The sequence below is a fragment of the Hyla sarda genome, chromosome 13 (genome assembly GCF_029499605.1).
Source record: "Hyla sarda isolate aHylSar1 chromosome 13, aHylSar1.hap1, whole genome shotgun sequence".
Lineage (NCBI taxonomy): Eukaryota > Metazoa > Chordata > Amphibia > Anura > Hylidae > Hyla > Hyla sarda.
In genome coordinates, this window is record NC_079201.1 from 2452749 (window position 1) to 2467438 (window position 14690).

General features: G+C 49.4%; 1 protein-coding gene across 2 annotated transcripts; it reads right to left on the reverse strand.

Moving 5' to 3' along the window:
* Positions 1-545: 545 nt before the first annotated feature.
* LOC130297253 (zinc finger protein 43-like) lies at positions 546-12825 on the reverse strand. 2 transcript variants are annotated; one of them, XM_056549510.1, is made up of 3 exons: positions 12220-12825; positions 12033-12119; positions 546-1095 (listed from the first exon to the last, which is right to left on the reverse strand). In XM_056549510.1, exons 1-3 carry the CDS (start codon positions 12446-12448, stop codon positions 740-742), a joined length of 672 nt encoding a protein of 223 aa, XP_056405485.1. In that variant the 5' UTR covers positions 12449-12825; the 3' UTR covers positions 546-739. The 2 variants fall into 2 exon arrangements, with proteins under 2 accessions (XP_056405485.1, XP_056405486.1); XM_056549511.1 differs by having other exon boundaries at positions 548-1095; positions 12051-12119; positions 12220-12814.
* Positions 12826-14690: the final 1865 nt, after the last annotated feature.

A 14690-nucleotide genomic window follows, 5' to 3' on the forward strand; every position in this document is an offset into this window, starting at 1 on the left:
GGGTTCTTGTGTTTTTAGAAAGGGATATATTAATTATAGTTTTTCTTATTTTATTTAAACTTTTTGAAAAGTGGGAAATTTTCATTATGATATTGGTTAATTCACATTTATTATTATTATTTGTTACACTTTTTTTCACTATTTGTATATTACACTATGTAGATTGCATACACTGATCAATGCCGTGCCATAGCATAGCATTGATCAGTTATCTGCACTCCGGAGCACGGTAAGGGACCTCCGGCCATCCTCTCAGCTGATCGGGACATACCTGAGCTAACCAGCAGTTATTCCCAAGACTTTTAGATGCCGCAATGAACTTTAATTACGGCAGTTAAAGGGTTAATGCCGGTCCTGACTATAACACGCTCTCAGCTGCTGCGCATGCTGCATAGCTCAAGAGCGGGCGCATTGCATACATTTAGTCTGCTTTTAGGGCATGCTGGGAGATGTAGTACTGCAATAGCAGAAGGGCTCCAGGAACACTACTAATAAAGGGGACGGGGCGGCTCATCACAAGTTATCACCCCAATGGATTCTCGTCATCCCAAACACCACAAGAGTCATGGATGCAGATCACATTTAATGTACAAGATCGGATGCTGCCATGTCTACAGCACCATGAGAACGTGTCCTCCCAGACCTGCAACATACGGACCTGTACAGGAGGCCAGGGTCATGTGACCTCACGAGAGCCCCCCAACACTGGTCATGTAACCCCTCACCCCCCAGACTGCTTTCAGCGGCCATGTTTCCGTCTCTTGTGTGTCTTGAGACCGGCCGCAGACTGGAAGCTTTTCCCGCACTCCTCGCACTCGTGCTGCGTCTTGTCCAGGTGCTGCGCCTGGTGACTCTCCAGATCAGGTTCTGTGGGGAAGCAGGCGCCACAGATCTCACAGCACAGGATCAGCGCCTCCGGATGCTCCACGGAGCCCCAAACGCAGTTGCCCATCAGACCCGACTCCTTCGTCTTTTCTTTATGGCCTCTTGTTCTTTTCGGCATTGCCGTGGTTACTGCTTGATCGTTGTGCGGCAGTGGATTAGTGGAGCGCAAGATCTCATCGTCTTCTGCCCGTGTGTGAACATTAGGGCGTCCTGACAGAAGCAAAGACACGAGGTCACCCCAATGTGTAATGAGAGGATGAGAATCGGGGGATTACAGGGGGGCCGGGACTACAATACTGATGGTCCATCCTTGTGATACGCCATCAATGCCTGATCAGTGTGGTCAGGCCGCCCGCACCCCGATCATCAGAAGTCATGTGTGCAGCTCTAGATATGTGACAGGAGTGACGTGTGCACGCAGCTCTAGATGTGTGACAGGAGTGACGTGTGCACGCAGCTCTAGATGTGTGGCAGGAGTGATGTGTGCACGCAGCTCTAGATGTGTGGCAGGAGTGACGTGTGCAGCTCTAGATGTGTGGCAGGAGTGACGTGTGCAGCTCTAGATGTGTGGCAGGAGTGACGTGTGCACGCAGCTCTAGATCTGTGGCAGGAGTGACGTGTGCAGCTCTAGATGTGTGGCAGGAGTGACGTGTGCAGCTCTAGATGTGTGACAGGAGTGACGTGTGCAGCTCTAGATGTGTGACAGGAGTGACGTGTGCAGCTCTAGATGTGTGACAGAAGTGACGTGTGCACGCAGCTCTAGATGTGTGACAGAAGTGACGTGTGCACGCAGCTCTAGATGTGTGACAGGAGTGACGTGTGCACGCAGCTCTAGATGTGTGGCAGGAGTGACGTGTGCAGCTCTAGATGTGTGGCAGGAGTGACGTGTGCAGCTCTAGATGTGTGACAGGAGTGACGTGTGCAGCTCTAGATGTGTGGCAGGAGTGACGTGTGCAGCTCTAGATGTGTGGCAGGAGTGACGTGTGCAGCTCTAGATGTGTGGCAGGAGTGACGTGTGCAGCTCTAGATGTGTGGCAGGAGTGACGTGTGCAGCTCTAGATGTGTGGCAGGAGTGACGTGTGCAGCTCTAGATGTGTGGCAGGAGTGACGTGTGCACGCAGCTCTAGATGTGTGGCAGGAGTGACGTGTGCAGCTCTAGATGTGTGGCAGGAGTGACGTGTGCAGCTCTAGATGTGTGACAGGAGTGACGTGTGCAGCTCTAGATGTGTGACAGAAGTGACGTGTGCACGCAGCTCTAGATGTGTGACAGAAGTGACGTGTGCACGCAGCTCTAGATGTGTGACAGGAGTGACGTGTGCAGCTCTCGATATGTGACAGGAGTGACGTGTGCACGCAGCTCTAGATGTGTGGCAGGAGTGACGTGTGCACGCAGCTCTAGATGTGTGGCAGGAGTGACGTGTGCAGCTCTAGATGTGTGACAGGAGTGACGTGTGCAGCTCTAGATGTGTGACAGGAGTGACGTGTGCAGCTCTAGATGTGTGACAGAAGTGACGTGTGCACGCAGCTCTAGATGTGTGACAGGAGTGACGTGTGCACGCAGCTCTAGATGTGTGACAGGAGTGACGTGTGCACGCAGCTCTAGATGTGTGGCAGGAGTGACGTGTGCACGCAGCTCTAGATGTGTGGCAGGAGTGACGTGTGCAGCTCTAGATGTGTGACAGGAGTGACGTGTGCAGCTCTAGATGTGTGACAGGAGTGACGTGTGCAGCTCTAGATGTGTGACAGGAGTGACGTGTGCACGCAGCTCTAGATGTGTGACAGGAGTGACGTGTGCACGCAGCTCTAGATGTGTGACAGGAGTGACGTGTGCAGCTCTAGATGTGTGACAGGAGTGACGTGTGCAGCTCTAGATGTGTGACAGGAGTGACGTGTGCATGCAGCTCTAGATGTGACAGGAGTGACATGTGCAGCTCTACATGTGTGACAGGAGTGACGCGTGCAGCTCTAGATGTGTGACAGGAGCGACGTGTACAGCTCTAGATGTGTGACAGGAGTGACGTGTGCAGCTCTAGATGTGTGACAGGAGTGACGTGTGCAGCTCTACATGTGACAGGAGTGACGTGTGCAGCTCTAGATGTGTGACAGGAGCGACGTGTGCAGCTCTAGATTCTCCAGACTGCAGGTATCTTGGCTCCTCCTCATAAGATCCTGCTCCAGATGTCTCAGGGGTGAAGGTGTCTTCTCCAGACTGCAGGTATCTTGTCTCCTCCTCATAAGATCCTGCTCCAGATGTCTCAGGGGTGAAGGTGTCTTCTCCAGACTGCAGGTATCTTGTACTCCTCATAAGATCCTGCTCCAGATGTCTCAGGGGTGAAGATGTCTTCTCCAGACTGCAGGTATCTTGTACTCCTCATAAGATCCTGCTCCAGATGTCTCAGGGGTGAAGGTGTCTTCTCCAGACTGCAGGTATCTTGTACTCCTCATAAGATCCTGCTCCAGATGTCTCAGGGGTGAAGGTGTCTTCTCCAGACTGCAGGTATCTTGGCCTCATAAGATCCTGCTCCAGATGTCTCAGGGGTGAAGGTGTCTTCTCCAGACTGCAGGTATCTTGTACTCCTCATAAGATCCTGCTCCAGATGTCTCAGGGGTGAAGGTGTCTTCTCCAGACTGCAGGTATCTTGTACTCCTCATAAGATCCTGCTCCAGATGTCTCAGGGGTGAAGATGTCTTCTCCAGACTGCAGGTATCTTGGCTCCTCCTCATAAGATCCTGCTCCAGATGTCTCAGGGGTGAAGGTGTCTTCTCCAGACTGCAGGTATCTTGTACTCCTCATAAGATCCTGCTCCAGATGTCTCAGGGGTGAAGATGTCTTCTCCAGACTGCAGGTATCTTGGCTCCTCCTCATAAGATCCTGCTCCAGATGTCTCAGGGGTGAAGGTGTCTTCTCCAGACTGCAGGTATCTTGGCTCCTCCTCATAAGATCCTGCTCCAGATGTCTCAGGGGTAAAGATGTCTTCTCCAGACTGCAGGTATCTTGGCTCCTCCTCATAAGATCCTGCTCCAGATGTCTCAGGTGTGAAGATGTCTTCTCCAGACTGCAGGCATCTTGTACTCCTCATAAGATCCTGCTCCAGATGTCTCAGGGGTGAAGAGGTCTTCTCCAGACTGCAGGTATCTTGGCTCCTCCTCATAAGATCCTGCTCCAGATGTCTCAGGGGTGAAGGTGTCTTCTCCAGACTGCAGGTATCTTGTCTCCTCCTCATAAGATCCTGCTCCAGATGTCTCAGGGGTGAAGGTGTCTTCTCCAGACTGCAGGTATCTTGTACTCCTCATAAGATCCTGCTCCAGATGTCTCAGGGGTGAAGATGTCTTCTCCAGACTGCAGGTATCTTGTACTCCTCATAAGATCCTGCTCCAGATGTCTCAGGGGTGAAGGTGTCTTCTCCAGACTGCAGGTATCTTGTACTCCTCATAAGATCCTGCTCCAGATGTCTCAGGGGTGAAGGTGTCTTCTCCAGACTGCAGGTATCTTGGCCTCATAAGATCCTGCTCCAGATGTCTCAGGGGTGAAGGTGTCTTCTCCAGACTGCAGGTATCTTGTACTCCTCATAAGATCCTGCTCCAGATGTCTCAGGGGTGAAGGTGTCTTCTCCAGACTGCAGGTATCTTGTACTCCTCATAAGATCCTGCTCCAGATGTCTCAGGGGTGAAGATGTCTTCTCCAGACTGCAGGTATCTTGGCTCCTCCTCATAAGATCCTGCTCCAGATGTCTCAGGGGTGAAGGTGTCTTCTCCAGACTGCAGGTATCTTGTACTCCTCATAAGATCCTGCTCCAGATGTCTCAGGGGTGAAGATGTCTTCTCCAGACTGCAGGTATCTTGGCTCCTCCTCATAAGATCCTGCTCCAGATGTCTCAGGGGTGAAGGTGTCTTCTCCAGACTGCAGGTATCTTGTACTCCTCATAAGATCCTGCTCCAGATGTCTCAGGGGTGAAGGTGTCTTCTCCAGACTGCAGGTATCTTGGCTCCTCCTCATAAGATCCTGCTCCAGATGTCTCAGGGGTAAAGATGTCTTCTCCAGACTGCAGGTATCTTGGCTCCTCCTCATAAGATCCTGCTCCAGATGTCTCAGGTGTGAAGATGTCTTCTCCAGACTGCAGGTATCTTGTACTCCTCATAAGATTCTGCTACAGATGTCTCAGGGGTGAAGAGGTCTTCTCCAGACTGCAGGTATCTTGTACTCCTCATAAGATCCTGCTCCAGATGTCTCAGGGGTGAAGATGTCTTCTCCAGACTGCAGGTATCTTGGCTCCTCCTCATAAGATCCTGCTCCAGATGTCTCAGGGGTGAAGGTGTCTTCTCCAGACTGCAGGTATCTTGTACTCCTCATAAGATCCTGCTCCAGATGTCTCAGGGGTGAAGATGTCTTCTCCAGACTGCAGGTATCTTTTACTCCTCATAAGATCCTGCTCCAGATGTCTCAGGGGTGAAGATGTCTTCTCCAGACTTCAGGTATCTTGTACTCCTCATAAGATCCTGCTCCAGATGTCTCAGGGGTGAAGAGGTCTTCTCCAGACTGCAGGTATCTTGTACTCCTCATAAGATCCTGCTCCAGATGTCTCAGGGGTGAAGATGTCTTCTCCAGACTGCAGGTATCTTGTACTCCTCATAAGATCCTGCTCCAGATGTCTCAGGGGTGAAGATGTCTTCTCCAGACTGCAGGTATCTTGTACTCCTCCTCATAAGATCCTGCTCCAGATGTCTCAGGGGTGAAGATGTCTTCTCCAGACTGCAGGTATCTTGTCTCCTCCTCATAAGATCCTGCTCCAGATGTCTCAGGGGTGAAGGTGTCTTCTCCAGACTGCAGGTATCTTGGCTCCTCCTCATAAGATCCTGCTCCAGATGTCTCAGGTGTGAAGAGGTCTTCTCCAGACTGCAGGTATCTTGGCTTCTCCTCATAAGATCCTGCTCCAGATGTCTCAGGGGTGAAGATGTCTTCTCCAGACTTCAGGTATCTTGTACTCCTCATAAGATCCTGCTCCAGATGTCTCAGGGGTGAAGAGGTCTTCTCCAGACTGCAGGTATCTTGTACTCCTCATAAGATCCTGCTCCAGATGTCTCAGGGGTGAAGATGTCTTCTCCAGACTGCAGGTATCTTGTACTCCTCATAAGATCCTGCTCCAGATGTCTCAGGGGTGAAGATGTCTTCTCCAGACTGCAGGTATCTTGTACTCCTCATAAGATCCTGCTCCAGATGTCTCAGGGGTGAAGATGTCTTCTCCAGACTGCAGGTATCTTGTCTCCTCCTCATAAGATCCTGCTCCAGATGTCTCAGGGGTGAAGGTGTCTTCTCCAGACTGCAGGTATCTTGGCTCCTCCTCATAAGATCCTGCTCCAGATGTCTCAGGTGTGAAGAGGTCTTCTCCAGACTGCAGGTATCTTGGCTTCTCCTCATAAGATCCTGCTCCAGATGTCTCAGGGGTGAAGATGTCTTCTCCAGACTGCAGGTATCTTGTACTCATAAGATCCTGCTCCAGATGTCTCAGGTGTGAAGACGTCTTCTCCAGACTGCAGGTATCTTGTACTCCTCATAAGATCCTGCTCCAGATGTCTCAGGGGTGAAGATGTCTTCTCCAGACTGCAGGTATCTTGTACTCCTCATAAGATCCTGCTCCAGATGTCTCAGGGGTGAAGGAGTCTTCTCCAGACTGCAGGTATCTTGTACTCCTCATAAGATCCTGCTCCAGATGTCTCAGGGGTGAAGATGTCTTCTCCAGACTGCAGGTATCTTGTACTCCTCATAAGATCCTGCTCCAGATGTCTCAGGGGTGAAGATGTCTTCTCCAGACTGCAGGTATCTTGTGCTTCTCATAAGATCCTGCTCCAGATGTCTCAGGGGTGAAGGTGTCTTCTCCAGACTGCAGGTATCTTGTACTCCTCATAAGATCCTGCTCCAGATGTCTCCGGGTTGAAGATGTCTTCTCCAGACTGCAGGTATCTTGGCTCCTCCTCATAAGATCCTGCTCCAGATGTCTCAGGGGTGAAGGTGTCTTCTCCAGACTGCAGGTATCTTGGCTCCTCCTCATAAGATCCTGCTCCAGATGTCTCAGGGGTGAAGGTGTCTTCTCCAGACTGCAGGTATCTTGGCTCCTCCTCATAAGATCCTGCTCCAGATGTCTAATGGATGAAGGTGTCTTCTCCAGACTGCAGGTATCTTGGCTCCTCCTCATAAGATCCTGCTCCAGATGTCTCAGGGGTGAAGGTGTCTTCTCCAGACTGCAGGTATCTTGTACTCCTCATAAGATCCTGCTCCAGATGTCTCAGGGGTGAAGATGTCTTCTCCAGACTGCAGGTATCTTGTACTCCTCATAAGATCCTGCTCCAGATGTCTCAGGGGTGAAGATGTCTTCTCCAGACTGCAGGTATCTTGTACTCCTCATAAGATCCTGCTCCAGATGTCTCAGGGGTGAAGATGTCTTCTCCAGACTGCAGGTATCTTGTACTCCTCATAAGATCCTGCTCCAGATGTCTCCGGGTTGAAGATGTCTTCTCCAGACTGCAGGTATCTTGGCTCCTCCTCATAAGATCCTGCTCCAGATGTCTCAGGGGTGAAGGTGTCTTCTCCAGACTGCAGGTATCTTGTACTCCTCATAAGATCCTGCTCCAGATGTCTCAGGGGTGAAGATGTCTTCTCCAGACTGCAGGTATTTTGTACTCCTCATAAGATCCTGCTCCAGATGTCTCAGGGGTGAAGATGTCTTCTCCAGACTGCAGGTATTTTGTACTCCTCATAAGATCCTGCTCCAGATGTCTCAGGGGTGAAGATGTCTTCTCCAGACTGCAGGTATCTTGGCTCCTCCTCATAAGATCCTGCTCCAGATGTCTCAGGGGTGAAGGTGTCTTCTCTAGATCAGGTAGAGGATCAGGACTCATAAGAGCCACTTCACAATAGTCCAATGTTTCGCTGTGTTTTGGGTCATTATTCTGGAGTGCCCCCTGACGCTGGGCAGCACATTGCCTCCACATTGCCCCCATAATGCTCTGTGATCCATGTTCAATGTGGTTCACACCATGACACCAACACCAGTGACTGCTCCTCGCCCCATAATAGTCAGACTGACTGAGGACCCGAGACGCTGATCCCAGGACGCCCTTTAGTGTAATACCTCATTATTCTCACATTATTTCTAATCTTATGTAGGGGAACCATCATTGTGTCCAGGACAGTTTCATTACTTTGTTTAGTTTTGTTTTTATGTTAATGATTTCTTGATGTCTGATTTTCATCAGTTAATGTTCAGTATATTTTTTATTACTTTTCTAATTTTCAAGTTTTTTTAAAAGGGACATTGTGGACTTCTCAGTCTTTAGCAGAAGGTACCATTAATGTTGTCCACTTCTGTACCCCTGGATGTGACTGGAGTACAAGACGTGTGTCTACAGCTGTGGATGTGACAGGAGTACAAGACGTGTGTCTACAGCTGTGGATGTGACAGGAGTACAAGACGTGTGTATACAGCTGTGGATGTGAGTGGAGTATAAGACGTGTGTATACAGCTGTGGATGTGACTGGAGTATAAGAAGTGTGTATACAGCTGTGGATGTGAGTGGAGTACAAGACGTGTGTATACAGCTGTGGATGTGACTGGAGTACAAGACGTGTGTATACAGCTGTGGATGTGACTGGAGTACAAGACGTGTGTATACAGCTGTGGATGTGACTGGAGTACAAGACGTGTGTATACAGCTGTGGATGTGACTGGAGTACAAGACGTGTGTATACAGCTGTGGATGTGACTGGAGTACAAGACGTGTGTATACAGCTGTGGATGTGACTGGAGTACAAGACGTGTGTATACAGCTGTGGATGTGACTGGAGTATAAGACGTGTGTATACAGCTGTGGATGTGAGTGGAGTATAAGACGTGTGTATACAGCTGTGGATGTGACTGGAGTATAAGACGTGTGTATACAGCTCTGGATGTGAGTGGAGTATAAGACGTGTGTCTACAGCTGTGGATGTGACTGGAGTACAAGACGTGTGTATACAGCTGTGGATGTGAGTGGAGTATAAGACGTGTGTATACAGCTGTGGATGTGAGTGGAGTATAAGACGTGTGTATACAGCTGTGGATGTGAGTGGAGTATAAGACGTGTGTATACAGCTGTGGATGTGACTGGAGTACAAGACGTGTGTATACAGCTGTGGATGTGACTGGAGTACAAGACGTGTGTATACAGCTGTGGATGTGACTGGAGTATAAGACGTGTGTATACAGCTCTGGATGTGACTGGAGTACAAGACGTGTGTCTACAGCTGTGGATGTGACAGGAGTACAAGACGTGTGTCTACAGCTGTGGATGTGACAGGAGTACAAGACGTGTGTCTACAGCTGTGGATGTGACTGGAGTACAAGACGTGTGTCTACAGCTGTGGATGTGACTGGAGTACAAGACGTGTGTCTACAGCTGTGGATGTGACTGGAGTACAAGACGTGTGTCTACAGCTGTGGATGTGACAGGAGTACAAGACGTGTGTATACAGCTGTGGATGTGACTGGAGTACAAGACGTGTGTATACAGCTGTGGATGTGACAGGAGTACAAGACGTGTGTATACAGCTGTGGATGTGACAGGAGTACAAGACGTGTGTATACAGCTGTGGATGTGACAGGAGTACAAGACGTGTGTATACAGCTGTGGATGTGACAGGAGTACAAGACGTGTGTATACAGCTGTGGATGTGACAGGAGTACAAGACGTGTGTATACAGCTGTGGATGTGACAGGAGTACAAGACGTGTGTATACAGCTGTGGATGTGACTGGAGTACAAGACGTGTGTATACAGCTGTGGATGTGACAGGAGTACAAGACGTGTGTATACAGCTGTGGATGTGACAGGAGTACAAGACGTGTGTATACAGCTGTGGATGTGACAGGAGTACAAGACGTGTGTATACAGCTGTGGATGTGACAGGAGTACAAGACGTGTGTATACAGCTGTGGATGTGACAGGAGTACAAGACGTGTGTATACAGCTGTGGATGTGACAGGAGTACAAGAGGTGTGTATACAGCTGTGGATGTGACAGGAGTACAAGACGTGTGTATACAGCTGTGGATGTGACAGGAGTACAAGAGGTGTGTATACAGCTGTGGATGTGACAGGAGTACAAGAGGTGTGTATACAGCTGTGGATGTGACAGGAGTACAAGACGTGTGTATACAGCTGTGGATGTGACAGGAGTACAAGACGTGTGTATACAGCTGTGGATGTGACAGGAGTACAAGACGTGTGTATACAGCTGTGGATGTGACAGGAGTACAAGACGTGTGTATACAGCTGTGGATGTGAGTGGAGTACAAGACGTGTGTATACAGCTGTGGATGTGAGTGGAGTACAAGACGTGTGTATACAGCTGTGGATGTGAGTGGAGTACAAGACGTGTGTATACAGCTGTGGATGTGAGTGGAGTACAAGACGTGTGTATACAGCTGTGGATGTGACTGGAGTATAAGACGTGTGTATACAGCTGTGGATGTGAGTGGAGTATAAGACGTGTGTATACAGCTGTGGATGTGAGTGGAGTATAAGACGTGTGTATACAGCTGTGGATGTGAGTGGAGTATAAGACGTGTGTATACAGCTGTGGATGTGAGTGGAGTATAAGACGTGTGTATACAGCTGTGGATGTGAGTGGAGTATAAGAAGTGTGTATACAGCTGTGGATGTGAGTGGAGTATAAGAAGTGTGTATACAGCTGTGGATGTGACTGGAGTATAAGACGTGTGTATACAGCTGTGGATGTGACTGGAGTATAAGATGTGTGTATACAGCTGTGGATGTGAGTGGAGTATAAGATGTGTGTATACAGCTGTGGACGTGACTGGAGTATAAGACGTGTGTATACAGCTGTGGACGTGACTGGAGTATAAGACGTGTGTATACAGCTGTGGATGTGAGTGGAGTATACGACGTGTGTATACAGCTCTGGATGTGAGTGGAGTATAAGACGTGTGTATACAGCTGTGGATGTGACTGGAGTATAAGACGTGTGTATACAGCTGTGGATGTGACTGGAGTATAAGACGTGTGTATACAGCTGTGGATGTGACTGGAGTATAAGACGTGTGTATACAGCTGTGGATGTGAGTGGAGTATACGACGTGTGTATACAGCTGTGGATGTGACTGGAGTATAAGACGTGTGTATACAGCTGTGGATGTGACTGGAGTATAAGACGTGTGTATACAGCTGTGGATGTGACTGGAGTATAAGACGTGTGTATACAGCTCTGGATGTGAGTGGAGTATAAGACGTGTGTATACAGCTGTGGATGTGAGTGGAGTATAAGACGTGTGTATACAGCTGTGGATGTGAGTGGAGTATAAGACGTGTTTATACAGCTGTGGATGTGAGTGGAGTATAAGACGTGTGTATACAGCTGTGGATGTGAGTGGAGTATAAGACGTGTGTATACAGCTCTGGATGTGAGTGGAGTATAAGACGTGTGTATACAGCTGTGGATGTGAGTGGAGTATAAGACGTGTGTATACAGCTCTGGATGTGAGTGGAGTATAAGACGTGTGTATACAGCTGTGGATGTGAGTGGAGTATAAGACGTGTGTATACAGCTCTGGATGTGAGTGGAGTATAAGACGTGTGTATACAGCTGTGGATGTGACTGGAGTACAAGACGTGTGTATACAGCTGTGGATGTGACAGGAGTATAAGACGTGTGTATACAGCTGTGGATGTGAGTGGAGTATAAGACGTGTGTATACAGCTGTGGATGTGACTGGAGTACAAGACGTGTGTATACAGCTGTGGATGTGACTGGAGTATAAGACATGTGTATACAGCTGTGGATGTGACTGGAGTACAAGACGTGTGTATACAGCTGTGGATGTGACTGGAGTATAAGACGTGTGTATACAGCTGTGGATGTGACAGGAGTACAAGACGTGTGTATACAGCTGTGGATGTGACAGGAGTACAAGACGTGTGTATACAGCTGTGGATGTGACTGGAGTACAAGACGTGTGTATACAGCTGTGGATGTGACTGGAGTATAAGACGTGTGTATACAGCTGTGGATGTGAGTGGAGTACAAGACGTGTGTATACAGCTGTGGATGTGACTGGAGTATAAGATGGACAGAATATGTGGTCAGTACAGAACCCACCGGTCCAGTGTCTGGTACCTGTGATGCGCTCGCTCTTCTCCTCTTGCGCTCGCTCATCCTCTGTTGTGACTTTCCCGTTCCGAGTACCTGGGAATACAAGACAGTGACATGTTTAGCGTCTCAGCGGCCATTACTGCAGCTCTTCAGTGTTGTCCTGTGACAGGAGATCAGGGGTGTGACCAGTTACCTGCGCCGCTTCTCCTGACCTTGCGGACGATGATGTCCAGCTTGGTGGGCCGCCCGCTCCGGGGACGTGTAGCGGTGGTCTTGAACATCCTCCATTTATATATGATGGATATAACAGTAGAGCGGTGAACGTCAAACACCTTACTGATGGTTTTATAGCCTTTCCCGGCCTCATGGGCCTCCACAATCTTCTTCCGCACATCGTCACAGATCTCCTTGGATCGGGGCATGACTCCCGGGGGACCCCGTCACATGGAGGGACCCCCAGAAGATCACATGAGGGGCTCCCTGTAGGGTCAGACAACAAAGCCACCAGAAACAACCCCAGCGGATCCTGGAGGACAACAAGAACCAGAATGCCTGATCTAGAGAGTCTGGGGTCAGTCACGTGGTAACACTGGATCTAGGACAGAAGCGCAGGGTGAATGGGGTCACATGATCACAAGCAGCAGCTCAGCCGCCTCCTCCATGACAACTACAGGGAACAAATCATCATCCGCATCTCACACCTGGAGACAGCACCGGAAGAGCCGTCCACTAATCATACAGGAAGCGGCCGCGGGGGACGCCGGGAAATGTAGTGCTCCACCGCTCAGAACTACGAAAACAACAACCAATCAGCGCCACTGACGTCACCGGAACTGTCAGCCAATAGACGGCAACTGTGGAGCAGAGAGCGAGTGAGGCCGCCCTGAGCCCCAGCAGTGTCCTCAGAACGGGCCGCCATTTTATTGTAGCCGACCCGTAATTGGCTTAATTAGGTCTTCATTTATTTTGTTTCAGTGTCAGGTGGTCGAATTGTATGGTCGCTGCCAGGCCTTCCCCTCCATAGTAATATTGTCCAGGCACAGAGCCCCCATAACAGTGCCAACCTCTACAACACTACCAACCATACACCCCAGGACACAACCATCCCACCATAGAGCGCCCATAACAGGACTATAGAGCCCCTACAACTTTCCTCCAACCATAGAACCCCCATAACACTACTATAGAGCCCCTACAACATTTCCCCCCACCATAGAGCCCCTACAACTTTCCTCCAACCATAGAGCCCCCATAACACTACTATAGAGCCCCTACAACACTTTCCCCTACCATAGAGCCCCCATAACACTACTATAGAGCCCCTACAACACTACCATCCTACCATAGAGCCCCCATAACACTACCATAGAGCCCCTACAACACTACCATCCTACCATAGAGCCCCCATAACACTACTATAGAGCCCCTACAACACTTTCCCCTACCATAGAGCCCCCATAACACTACTATAGAGCCCCTACAACCTACCATTCCACCATTCACCTCCAAGGACACACCCATCCCATTACAAAGCCCCCAAAACACACTTCCCTCCCACCACAGAGCCCCCATAACATTTCCATAGAGCCCTTACACTTTTCTCCCATCCTAGAGCCCCTACAACACTTTCCTCCCACCATAGAGCCCCCATAACACTACTATAGAGCCCCTACAACACTACCATCCTACCATAGAGCCCCCATAACACTACTATAGAGCCCCTACAACATTTCCCCCCACCATAGAGCCCCTACAACTTTCCTCCAACCATAGAGCCCCCATAATACTATAGAGCCTCTACAACCTACCATCCCACCATTCACCTCCAAGGACACACCCATCCCAATTATAAAGCCCCCAAAACACACTTCCCTCCCACCAGAGCCCCCATAACATTTCTATTGAGCCCCTACAACACTTTCCTCCCACCCCATATATTTAAACTATAATTTTTTTTTACATGAGATGATCCCCCAGGGCAGTGTTTCTCCAGCGTGGTCCTCAAGTCCCCCCAACAGGTCATGTGATCAGGATTTCACAGGTGATATAAAGTGGTGATGCCCGATTCAATGACCACAATTATATCCCCTGTGAAAGACTAAGGGAATCCAGAAAACATGACCTGTTTGGTGGGACTTGAGGACACTGCCCCAGGAGAATTCTGCAACCTATCTGCCTGTGCACTGAGCCTCATACTCACCCTCCACTGATTCCTCACCAATGCCCCCATCATGTCGTCCGGTCCTGGCTTTCCTTTTTTCTACTCCTGATGGTGTTTCGTGCAGGAAGGAGCTGCCCACATGGCTCTGTAATTTGGTATGAAGGACCCCAGCTGATCGGTAGGGTGAGTATGAGGGTTGTTGAGGTTTAGTAATATGTCGTGCTTGACTGGCTGTGCTCTTGCGTCATCCCTGATTGGCTCTTGGTGTGGTCCATGATCGCTCCCCTGTTCATCCTCTGGGGTTGATGATACATTCAGCTGGGTCATTCCTTCTATACAGACCATGATCTCGGGCAGAATTACATAAAACAACCCTTCACAGAACGAGTTTAACATTAGGTTTATTTCACCTACAGATTAGAAGCTGCAACGTTCTACAGTCCGACATCTATTATAATAATCAAAGAGCAATAAATGTCATCTCCTAGTACAACCGGAGGAGG